We start from the raw sequence: 13,435 nt of genomic DNA, 5'->3' as shown, positions 1-13,435 counted from the left end.
TTCATTTACTCCAAAACACATTTACTGTCAGAGATTAGTTGCATATGAATGTGTTTTCTCGTGTTCTCACCTTCGATGAAGTCAGACGGAGAGTAGACTTTGCTGGTTTGAGTCTTTTCTGCTGCTCCCCTGCTGTCCTGCTCGGAAGAAGGTGTGTTGAGGCTGTGCAAAGCCATCTCCAGCACCTCCCCCAGCTCCTCTCGTTTGTCCTTCCTCACGGGCTTCTCCTCGGGATGACGCGTGAGCCCCATCTCCAGCTGGTAGACCCTCTGCAGTGTGAAGCTCTCGAATGGCACCACAGCGTACTCGCTGGACAATCTGGTGCCAGCAGTCACCTCAGCTTTTGACAGCTGGCCCCTCAGAAACTCTTGGAGGTCCGTCTGCTGGCTCTTGGCTCCCTGAGCATCCCCGAGGCCACCTCCCTGTAATCCAGCTCCCACTTCGTGTCCCTCTGCCGGGCCCCCGACGGCTCTTTTTAGGCTTTCCTGGACTCCTTTCAGCTGCTGGCTGCGCTCCTGCAATGCCTCCTTCAGCTGAGCTATCTGCTTCTTCAAAGAGGAGATGTGGAGGCGATGCTGCTCCTCACGCTCTTGGAGGAGCACCTGGTAGGAGTGGACACCTGGAGGGCCCCCACTTTGCACAGGCCCAGCTCCGGCTCCTCCTGGCCCAATAGCCCCTGCTCCAATGCCCGGACCTGTGCCTCCAAGGCTGGGGTGGTTGGGTCCAGCACGGTGACTCAACGGAGGGTCGTCGGAGTGCGGAGGGCTGCATGTCATCACATAGAGGAGTGACAGGGAGCAGCAGAGGAGCACCAGAATGCCGCCAACACGGGACACCCAGGCTAGCAGTCCACGTCGCAACATCGCTGCATGTAGCGTCAACAGTCACTCCTCTGAGTTAAAGAGCCTCTCCAGCCTTAATGATAAGAGTCCATTTGTGATTATGTTCCATCACCCAGTGAGGAGGCGGCTGATTATCAGTGTGAGGTCATTTAATCTGAATTAGGTCATTGCCTCTTAACTGTCTGAGACTTTAACTTGTTTTGTCATAAGCAAAATAAATGAACGAATGTCAAAAGCTTATTAAAAGCACTTTTCCCCGTTCTGTTGTTCCCATTAGCTCCATGGTCTGCTGGAAGACTGTTCTAGACGCCGTTACATCATCTGCCACTCACAGGTGACTCATCTGTGTGCAAGTGCTCTGACTCTCTCAGTCCGTCCATATTGTCCTCTTGTGTCTGACTGTGTCTTGGAATGAGTGAATATTCAGCCACATAAGCCCGGATCGAGCTGGCTGATGCATGGAGAAAAAATGTAACATTTTAATGAGAAAACAAATCCTCTGCGGTCAGTGGTGGTTTTCTCATGGTATTTTCCTAAGAGAGGAAACAGAAAGGAGACAGACAAACGGGTTGTGTTATTAGAATAGAAATCCTCAACATCTTGACCTCCATCAACTTTACCTCATCACTGTTGTGCCATTTAAATGTGTAACAAGTCAGAGACATGCCAGGCTACTCAGACATGTTAGTGTTAGGGTAGCAATGGGCTTAACTGCCTTCGCCAAACTAAGCATTACTTCAGAACTACAGCTCCCACAAAACAATGTTGTCACTGATGTGTGAGGATATGGCAGAGTGCAAGGAGGTGTGTGCTTAAAAGGGTGGAAATGAGTGTGTGTTCAGTGAATACAGAGGAGAGTAGTCATATATTGTCTATTTATACCTGTAGTTCCTACAAAAGTAGTGTCCTGCTTCAAGGCTGCTCTCTATTTACTTACTGGGACACAAAATCTCTTGACATACACCATTTTCTACAGGAGATATTGCCTATTTAAAACCATTACATCCCTAATTTAGCATTTTTAACTACTCTCGGCAGCATTTCCTTATAGTTAGCATTGCCATTGAGTTGGTCAATCCAGTTGTAGGGTCCAGATTGAAATATATTGACAACTATTCAGTGGATTGCCATTTAAATTCAGTGCAGACATTCACGGTCTGCAGAGTATGAAGCTTGTGGACTTTAGTGGGCTTAACTGAAATGTCACAATAACTTTCGTTATAGATTGGTGCACAATTTAGCACAGGTGCTTGTGTCTCCACTAGAATAAATTATAATGATGATTGTCAGACTTTTCATCTAGAAGCATCATCTGTTCAGAATTTCCTTCTATTACCAAATACCAACAAAACTAATGTCAGTTCCAGCAGCCTCAGGTGTACTTTGTGTTCAGAGCTAATTAGGAAGTGTTAGTATGGCAAAACACAGAACTAAGATGGTGGCAATAGTAAGTATTATACCTGCTGCAACTATTATTACTCCCAATGTAACATATAGCAGAGTTTAGAGAGCGGTACACTGTGATCTCAGACACTTAGGATTCACCCTAATTTTGGATTAAAGTGTCACACAATTGCAATTTGAATATTATGCACTATATTGTCAGCAAAAATTGTGTACAAGAGGACTCTATAGTATACAGTACATACATTTCACTGTGACTTAATGTTGAGTTAAGTTGAATGAGTGACAAAAAAAATCTACATTTCCTTAAAAAATTCATCCATTAAGATCATTTAGATATTGTGATCAAACTGTTATCCTAAAAATTTAGACATGAATATAAGACATGGGTATGGATTCTGGGTCTTCCATATGGAAAAATGTGCAACAGAAAGCTGTTTTTGGATGTGTGAACGCAAGTCCTGAGTACGAATATATGTATACATATTATACTCACTACTCTTCAAAAGTTTGGGGTTACCCAGGCAATTTCCTGTTTTCCATGAAAACTCACACTTTTATTCATGTGCTAACATAATTGCACAAGGGTCTACTCGTCATCAACTTGCCTTTCAACACCATTAGCTAACACAATGTAGCATTAGAACACAGGAGTGATGGTTGCTGGAAATGTTCCTCTGTACCCCTATGGAGATATTCCATTAAAAATCAGCCGTTTCCAGCTAGAATAGTTATTTACCACATTAACAATGTTTAGACTGTATTTCTGATTAATTTAATGGTATCTTCATTGAAAAAATGCATTTCTTTCAAAAATAAGGACATTTCTAAGTATATATATATATATATATATATATATATATATATATATATATATATATATATATATATGTATATATATGTATATATATATGTATATATATGTATATATATATATATATATATATATATATATATATATATATATATATATATATATATATATATATATATATATATATAAAACCTACATATGTACATATATATATATATATATAACCTACATATATACATATATATATATATGTGTGTTTTGTGGGAAGATGTTTTAGTGGTTGAGTTACAGTACATATCTGTAAATGTATCTCTGTGTATCAGTCTCAGTCTCTCTTGAATCCCCACACAGTCAGCTCTTTGACAAGACTGCCTGAAGCTAATGAAAGGATTAGTATATGGCAGAAGTGAATACTGGACTGTGCTCTAACAGATGGCTGAATCCAGAGAGAGAGTGAGAGGGCGTCTCTCCAGCAGGACCTCCACTGCAGACTTACAAAATGTTTGAGGAGAGGGTGCTCAGGGGAAAGTGGGTGAGTCGGTGCTGGAGAGCAGAATGTGGCTTCTGAGATGAAGCACCATCCTTTCAATTACAGGAAAATCCTCATGATGTCATTATATGAAGCCATAAATCCTCAGAAAAATGTGGCATGACATTAATGGTAGTTTAATCAGTTTCTTTGGTTGCCTCACAAATGGCTCTCATTAGCTTTGTATCCACGTGATCACGTATGCAGGGAACCTCCTTGAAATAATTACATCACTTCTCCCAGATGACTTTCCTGATTTCATGACTTCCTGTAACTACACTTGCAGTAGTGCCAGTGAAAGCGATCACAAGCCATTCACACAAATTAAAACGTGCACTTAGCTCTGACATTGTGAAGGTCAATTTGGCTTTTTATTGGGGAACAAATGCATTACTTTGCATTTTTAACTACAGCAAGCCGCGGATGCTTTCAGCAACAGAGAGAGCAGAGTGACATGCTGATCATTAAGCAAATGTCACTTTTAGTTATTTTCTGCAACCATTTTAAAATGACAAATAGCTACAAACAAAATGTAAACTGGCTCATCATTTAACAATGACTTATTTTCATTAATCATTTTTTTCAATCAAAAATGTCAGAAAATAGTGAAATATGCCCACAAGTTTCCAGAGCTCTAATTGCTTTTTTTGTGTATATTCAACTACAATGACATAAATTGTTGGAAAACAAGTCAGATAAAGTAATAATATACATCTGTTAGGGCTGCAACTAACAATTACTGTCACTGTCAATTAATCAGTTGAATATTTTTGGATTATTTAGTCAGTTGTTTTGGTCTATAATATGCAAGAAATGGTGGAAAATGTCTCTCAGTCCAAGATGACATTCTTATATGTCTTGTGTTATATATAAGATATTCTGCTTACTGTAAGAGAGAAAGAAACCACAAAATATTCACATTTAAGAAACTGAAACCAGGAATCGAGACTTTTTTCTTTAAAAAACTACTCACACCATTTATTTAATTATCCAAATAGTTTAGGTGATTAATTTAATACCTGACAACTAAACATTTAGTTGTTGCAGCTCTACTACCTGTATCTGCCAACACTGTATTTATTCCCCTGTGATATTGCTGAGACATGCTGCTTCTACAAACCTCCGCCAAATATATTCCAAACACAATAGCAGTAAACTGCATATCATCTGCGGCAAAACGATCATTCACTGTTGTAAAGTTATGAAGGAAAGATTCATCACTGGAAAGGAGGTTGGTGTGACTGAGATTTATGAGCACAGACTCACAGTCAAACCACTGAGTCTCACCAGGAATGAATGCATTGATTCAGCGCTGGTTATTTGACTCCCTGTGGGGATAGGCATGGCTGCAAAACAGGAACACCGGCAGCTAAATAATCAGTTTTGATTTTATTGGTGGTGCGGTGTCTGAACAGGTGTTAGTAATTTTCCTGTTACCATCTTACTTGCGCTCATTTAATATCTCTGCTTATGGTATTTATAGTAGGAATATATTGTAAAGTATGTGATATATGGACGCCGACATGTGACAGTAAGATAGTGAACATGGAAAACAACATATGTGCTTAAGAGGAGCATATCACTATTGTCATTTTTAGCATCTGGTGTTAGCATTTAGCCTCAAGGAGGGCCTCAGATATCTGCCAGCGCAGCTGTAGACTCTTTACTCCTGTCAACACTGTAAAGCACTTTTCCCAAAGACACTTTTCCTCTTGATTTGCAGCTTATCTTTGTGTTATCGCACAGCTTTGTTGCTGAGATACTTAAACTTCAAAGACCAAAGCACCAAACATGTCAGGATTTCCAGCAAACTCACACAGACACTGTTTTTCAGAGAGGAAATAACATCGGTTGACTGTGTGACTTTTGGGTTTGGAAACAACACCCTGGCCTGACCTCACCCAATACCGTTCACATTTATGTATTATAATTATCTTACAGCATTTCTCAGCCTATTTCAACAACAACAAAACCCACAAACCAAACTGGTATGAAATTCACCACAACAGTTCATGTTCTCTCTCTCTGTACAGCTGTGACTTCCCTCTCTAACTTTTTGCCTGACTGGACCGGCGCATGATAACAGCTTCCTGATGTTTGTTTCAACCTTCACTGTTCATGCGGCTCCTATATCAAAGACCTCATGCCGATCCGTTTGGCAAAATCTTTTTCCGCATAACAGAACTAATAAATCTACATGCTATATGAACACAGGTTTGTTTACCAACAGAAAAAAAACAAGGCAGGGGATACATTTCCTGCGCTTCCTGAGATGACAAACCTGATAAATGTGTTTCTCCCCCCCTTATCACATTTTTCATTCTCTCTGCTGGAAATAGAAACACAGATATGGGGATGAGAGCGGCAGAGGGTCAGGGAGAGAGAGATGAAATATTTAATCAGGCTGTCATAAAGAAAAGAAAACAAGAGATGAGAAAGAGAATGATTTAGTATTTGGTGGCCAGAGATGTTTCCAGCAGCAGAGCTCGGGAGCATCTGGTTCAAGCCTCCAAAATCACTTCCTCCCCTCCCGCTGCAGCTTCCTGCCCACAGGGGATTTGTGTGTTTATGTGTGTGCTTCAGTTAGTGTAACATTTACGTGGGAATATGTCTGTGAGTGTATCTTCTATTTTGGTAGCAAAAAATATTAAAGCTATCCTCTTAACACCTGTTTAAAGTGTTGTGCTTATCTTTGTGAAAAATGAGTCAGGTGGGGGGAAAAATGGCGCGAGCTAACAGAGAGCGTTGAGTGAGCACTCAGAGCTGCAGGGTTTTAGTGTCAGAAAACAGAAAGAACGAATTTCTTCTGGTTGACAGTCACACTGGTACAGCAGAAATCACACACGGGTGACAGGTTATCTCTGTCTGTGTGCTCCTCTCTGTTCTACAGCCTACGCATGCCAACCTTCAAATGTTTGAGGCATTTCAGAGGCCACCTTGTGACCCTCTTATCGTGACAAATGTAGCATCTCAGTCCTGCTGTCAGATTTAAAGAGCCGATTGTCTCGTCTTTGCTCTGTGCTGGTACTTAATATATTCAGGACTGCTCTTAAAAAATAATGCATGCACTGAGAATGTGCAGTATAGCATCTTTTCAAAGGGCGCGTATGTGTGAGTGTGTGGAAACATGAAGAAGACACGGTACATCTACTATAAAAGATCTTATCTGTGTGTGTTTGCATGATTCAACTCTTTAACTGTCAATTCCACACTGAGCATTTTTGCTGATAATTTTAATGATCACATTTAAGAGTTTCACAGCTTTTAAGTGTTTCTCTTTCTGTTCCTGGCAGCCATTGTTTTTCATTCATTTCTATATTTTGCTTATTTTTGGTGTGCAACACATGAAAGAAAATGTAAATGCTATATGACCAGAATATTTTCCAAAAAGCACAAAGGAAAAAACAGTCCACAAATCCTCTTAAACAAGACTAAAAAGATGTAGGTGAAGTTAATTATGCTCCGTCCACATTCGCCGAGTCTCCAAGAGTTTCCCTTTTTCCTATTTAAAGTAAATAAATCAACAAATATCAAGTTGAAGGAATTGTGAGAGACAAATGAAATAGTAATGGTTAACCTCTGTGCAGTGGAGACTAAATTTGTTTTTATTATCCGCATTATTAGATAGGACAGTTGCATATCTTGCCATGTGTATCTACAACAGGACTCCTTTTAGTCCTTAAAAACCCCGATTATATTGTTTATCCTGACTTTTTGTTTGGTCAGGCTATTAAAACACTCAAACCTATATTTCACATAATGCAAACAACCAAATCTCTGTACAATCAACACCAAACTCTTTCGAAGTCCAGTTCCCCAACATGTTCTAATAGAGGCTTTTCATTCGACCTTGAAAACCTACTCAAGAGCCACAGAATACACAAACGTCACAATGATGACTGAGATTTATCTTGACTTGCTAAACTGAAGTAGTTTTCCTTTAAGTGCTCAAGGTTGTGGTTATTCAACATTATTAGTTCAAGAAAAATAATGTAGACACAAAAGAGGGTTCTCACTACTCACGCTGATTTCATGAGTCTGATAAATAATGGACTTTTACATCAAAGGTCCCAAATGGTGACAGTCCATCCACAGACAACAAAACAAGTATGAAATTACAACTGAAATGCAGGCAATTAAGACTACATGTTAACTAGCAGTCACTTTAAAGCCACTCCAACACTGTTAAACCACTGAATTTAAAACTGCAGTGTCGTCTGATAAACTTATAGAGATGAAATAACACAACAGCTATGCTAAGAATTCTGCAGTATTTCGAAGTTTGAAGTGTTGACTGCCATACCGTGAACTGTTTCACTTTGTGCTGTCAATCACAGATGCAGAAAGAGTCTTTTTCCTGAAGAGCGCATGATCAACAGCACCTGAGTTGCATTTAAAGCTACAGACAGTTAAAGAGCCCATTTAGAACAGGACTAAAACCGGGGATTACACAGTTATGGTAAAACAAACCATATCTGTAGTATTTTAAGCTGAAAATCTGAAAGATATATTCTGGGGACAGCTAAAAATGTTCAATTATTTATTGAAAAGGGGCCTTTAATAATAACAGATTCATAAAATGTATGGAAATGAATAGAAAGCAATGGCTCCCTGGAACAGTAGAAAAAATGTAAAGCATAATGGTTTAAGAATGATTAACTGTTAGGCCAGTACACATGACTGGGAGCAAAGGGACTCAACATGCAAAACTGTTGTGGTCCTTTAAGGCCACAAAACATCAACTCTGTCTCCCCTTTGGTCTCATAGTTTCACATCCAAAAAGTACACACATGTTTACAAGAGAGTGCATCAATGCATTAATCTTTTAAAGAGCACCCCTCCTTCCTCAACCCACTCCTCCCATACACAATCACTCTCTCTCTAAGTAAGTGGCCTCTACGTTAAGTACAAACGACCTGATAAACCACAGAACCACGCATGTTTAAACTCTGCTCCATACTGTCTGTCTCCCTGCAGCCTCTAGTGGGTTGTATATTGGTTTCAGGTCAAGGATGTTAATGCCTCTATGTGCGTGTGGGCCTCAGCGAATGTCAGAGCCTCTTCTCAGACAGCTCTGTCTGAACCTGCCCTCGGGCTATCACACAGTAAAAATGAGGAATGTCCTCTGGGGAAGAGAGAGGAGAGGAGAGGAGAGGAGAGGAGTGGAGAGGAGAGGAGAGGAGAGGAGAGGAGAGGAGCGGAGCGGAGAGGAGAGGAGAAGAGAGGAGCGGAGAGGAGAGGAGAGGAGAGGAGAGGAGAGGAGAGGAGAGGAGCGGAGCGGAGCGGAGCGGAGCGGAGCGGAGCGGAGCGGAGAGGAGAGGAGAGGAGAGGAGAGGAGAGGAGAGGAGAGGAGCGGAGCGGAGCGGAGCGGAGCGGAGCGGAGAGGAGAGGAGAGGAGAGGAGAGGAGAGATTAATTAAGATCAATTTTTCAAATGAGTGGAAAAACAGGGCTGGTGAGAACGTCAGCGATGCCCACAGATTACTTGAGGGCAGCTATTAAGTGAGTAGATGGTGTGAAGAGAAAATGAAGAGCAGAGACAAGTCCGTATAAAGTGGGCATGTAGGAGGGGAAGGAGGCGAGAGAAAGGTTTCTTTGATGTCTCTCGTACCCTCAGGTGATTCTCCATCCCATTCATTAGAGACCGGTTTCCCCGGAACCTTCCTGTCGACGTGCCATCTGGAAGGCCTTAGAAAAACACTCCTCGACTTCGCTGCAAGCGTCTCGTGTTAACATACGCCATCCACCCCCCTCCTAACACCTCATCCTCCCACTTTCTCTCCGTTGGTCCTCAAAGTGTTCCACTTCTTCACAGTTAGGTTAGACTGTATCAGATGAAACTTTAATGGTCCCCATGGGAAAAATGGGTCATTGCAGCAGAGAATGTGGATTGGCAACTATTCTGATGATATAACAGAAAAAGTTACAGTTTTATTATTATGAAGAAATATTTTACATTTTCCTGTTTTATATTGCCGAGAACTATTTTGTGGGCGCAGACGGTTTTTGTTCTTTTTTTATGACATTTCAGAGACCAAATGATTAATAGAGAAAAATAAATGATTAGCCACGGCCCTACATGTTCACAGAGTATTGACTTCAAGGGTGCTTCGAGATTAGGTTTATCTGTACTGTGCCTGAGTGAGATTGTCTCATTCCCCCAACTTCTCTGCTGGCTGGAGTTAACATTAGTGTTCAACACCACTTTTATACACACACAAAAATGTCTGCAAAATCCAACTGATGTCGTTCATACAGCTAACACTTCAGCTGTTACTATTTCAAGGTGCTGCTGCTTTTGTTTGGATGCACACACAAGGAGTTAGGGTTGAGAGATGCTAATGGTCAATCATGAGTCAATTAATTGCAATATCTTAATACTAAATTGATTGAAATTATATGACCTGGTAAGGTACAAAACACAAATACGGCTCACAAGCATGTACAATCAGTACAAGTTTTCTAAATTTCCTCTGAATGTGACCAGCTCAGCAGCAAACACCAGACTGACAGTTTCTAAAAAGGTGGTGAACACTGTGGAGCATTTAGACATTATCCTCCGGAGTTGGTGGAGATGAAAAAAGAGCAAAAACAAGAGTAAGTACTGAACGTAAATTGAGCATGTGTCTCCAAAATAAATCTATATGTTATAATGTATCACCCAGTATGAATTTAAAGTCTCTCAGATATCATACGGGAAAAAGAAAATAAAAATCCTGTATCGGTTGGGCTTCATTTTAAGCATATTGCAGACATTGTAGCCAACAATTGACAAGACAGCACAGAAACACGTTTATAGTAGAAACAGCGTCAGAATTAAATCATTTGTTCACCAGAGAAAACAGATGGAGAGTTTATTTCTCAACTGTAAAATGCTCACTTGAAGCTCAACATTTACAGCACATCTTCATCGCAGTCCCCTAAATGATCATTTTAAGGGAAGCATGTCTAAAATATTTGTTTGTGCTATGTGTTTTACATGTTCACTGGCAGAATCTGTTTGCTGATTTGTTTTTAATATGTTTCTCCATCAGCCACAAGAATCCAATCGGAAATATAATTCGGGCTGCGTTCAACAATAAGTGCTTTGTTAGCATTTAAAGACATAAACAGCATCTGTCAAGCAACATAAATTAGTTACTCTGATGTCTATATGAAATGAAAGGCAGGGAACACAAACGCTGATTTAAGTCCCTGTAGGAATAAAACACAATTTGTGTACACACAGAAGATTGATCTAGTCCATAAACTGATAAGCAAACCACAGCCACCATATTGTACAATGTGCTAGCTGTACATATAGCATATATGTAAGAAAACGGGAAATTGGTGAGCGCTAATTCAGTCATGAAAACACAATGAAAAACCACAATCCAATGAGGGACAGACATAACTCATCTCTGCATAATTGTGGCGTTACATAATAAATTTTGGTTTGTACAGTGAGCCACTCCCTGTGTCACATGCCTCGCAGTTGTTGACTGTGATTTTACCAGTGGAAAAACTTGAATAACTGACGATAGAGATAGCAGGAGAGCAAACAACTGAGGTCACCGTTAAATAAATCTGGTGTGTCGTCAAATCACACCTGTTCATTTCATCAGCCAACAACCTGCAGGACACTATCATTAGTGTGCATCTTCACCTTTGCAATCCTTGCCACTTACACAACAGCGATGCACTGTAATATCCTATGGGTATGCTGAGGAAATTAGTTGTGAAAGAAGTTTTCAGTCAGGGGCCAAGCTCATTACTTTCCTCTTCTTCCTGGACAGAAAACTGCCACACAGATGATACTACTAGGCTGTGCTGTAGCAATTCTCAACTGCACCCTGCTTGCATAAAAAGGTAAAGGCTTGTGGTTTTGCTTGTAGCAGTTACAACAGGTTTTGGTAACTGTGAATGAACCAGCTCCACCCTTTGCTGCTGATAATTTATACCGGTTTACATGAGCAAAACTGACAGTCAGCCTGGAGGCAATATACCCTACATTGATACGATCTCCATTTAACCTAATAGATTTTTAATAAACTGGCATCACATAAAGGGCGACTGTAATATCATCAGAGGCAATTTGTCAATATGCTGCAGGGAGGTTACATCAGCAACATTAAAATGTCACTGGTTAAATGTCCGAATACGGTTATCTGATCTGCAAAACATGAGAACACATGCTGTCTGCACAGCAAGAGAAAGTGAGAACACGCACACACTCCCAGACTCATAGGCAAGCTCTAAACACACACTTAGGACAAACACACACTTAGAGAGCATGTCAAATGGGGCAATTTTACCTTCCGGGTACAGGAAGCACATATATGTCATCATGTATCACATCATTGTTTTGAGTTAGTCCCCCACACAGGGTGCAGACATATACAAGAATTTACCCTTAGCATACAGTATGTGTACACTCTCTAAAGTCTCTCTGTTCTCCGCTTGCAAAACTACCTCAAATACCACATAATCTCCAGTTTCATTCTTTCAATATGAGAGAAACAACTCTGCCAGCTTGCAAACCAAATAGTTCAGGGTGCGAGGTGCTTGTTAGTGAGTGCACTAAGCAGGATTAGAGCCATTTCCCTGATAAAACCTCCGACTCACTCAGTATGCTGTGTGTTTTGGATGTGTGCATGTGAGATGCAGAGGACCAGTGGTGAAAAGAAACCCGCACTTACACTGAGTGCATGTAATTTTATTATCTGGGTCTACTCTTCAGAAATTGTTGTGGGAGGATCTTTAATTCCTCCATGAGATTTTGGTTTCAAGTGACCTAAAACATGAGTCACAGATTGAAAACCTAGCTGGGTTTTAATAGCATTTTCCAGAAAGGATTGTTTCATTTGTATTGAATATAGGTGACACTGGAGAAGCGTGTATTCACTCAGATGAATAAAACCTCATCAGTACAGCTCTCATTGAAAACAAGCACTCAAACTAACTGAAAAGCAAATTATACTCAAGTTTCATATTAATGGCATGCCTGTAAAGTATATCATAGTACAAATAAGATTTGAGTCAAAGCTGATATTATATGATCCTGACGATAAACACAAAAAAATTGAATTTCACACTGATCACGGTGAGAATGACAACTAAAGTCAGAACAGGCACACTATTAAAAAATATTACTAGTATTTTACATTACAGCTATCAGCGGGCTACATCTAGAGTTAAGCAGTGTACACCCCCTCTCACCCGGACAACTTACCGCTTGTTCCCGGTGTCGTTAGTTCCATCCATCCTGAATGGAGGTTTTGTTTTGTCCCGGTGCTGCGGACCCGTCCTGCAGCCCCGCACCGGTCCACAGCCGACTCTTGAGGAGTCCGGGAGCGGCTGTTTGTACCGCGGAGCCGTCAAGCATCACCAGGGCCACACCGCTACACGAGGGCTGCTACCTTCAGAATAAAGCAACTTGCTGGATATTCCCAGGAACTTCAATGGAAAAACAACTGGAGTTTCTTCTCTGGTCCTTGAAGACGTTTCACCTCCACCCAAGAGGCCTCTTCAGTTCAACACAACCAGGTAAAGCGTCTTCAAGAACCAAAAAGAGAAGTTACTTTTTTACAGAAGCTCACCTGAATAACAGACAACATGCTGGATAAAATTCCTACATTACAAATAAATATTAAACATTTTCACATCTGGTTAGCTGTAGCTAACAGCTGGTTAGCTTAGCATTAGCTTAAAAAAAGGTTTAGCAACAGAGAACAAGGTAGACTGTGTTCAAGCTAGCTTGTTTGTAACATTACAATGCTTGCACCTCTACAAAGCTCATTCATTAGCATTTTATGTCTTATGTATTTAATTTACACATCAACTGAAGTGTAAAAACAACAATTTATAT

General features: G+C 40.5%; 1 protein-coding gene across 1 annotated transcript in view; it reads right to left on the bottom strand.

Moving 5' to 3' along the window:
- csgalnact1a (chondroitin sulfate N-acetylgalactosaminyltransferase 1a) overlaps nucleotides 1–12,953 on the bottom strand; it is a 37,748-nt gene extending 24,795 nt beyond the window's left edge. The window contains exons 1-2 of the mRNA XM_023264629.3: nucleotides 12,800–12,953; nucleotides 71–1,375 (exon numbers count right to left, since the gene is read on the bottom strand). Coding sequence (XP_023120397.1) covers nucleotides 71–863 — 793 coding nt within the window. The 5' untranslated portion in view covers nucleotides 864–1,375; nucleotides 12,800–12,953. The remainder of the gene's footprint in view (nucleotides 1–70; nucleotides 1,376–12,799) is intronic.
- Nucleotides 12,954–13,435: the final 482 nt, after the last annotated feature.

The sequence above is a fragment of the Amphiprion ocellaris genome, chromosome 17, assembly GCF_022539595.1.
Source record: "Amphiprion ocellaris isolate individual 3 ecotype Okinawa chromosome 17, ASM2253959v1, whole genome shotgun sequence".
Lineage (NCBI taxonomy): Eukaryota > Metazoa > Chordata > Actinopteri > Pomacentridae > Amphiprion > Amphiprion ocellaris.
This window is presented reverse-complemented; position numbering and strand designations above follow the sequence as displayed.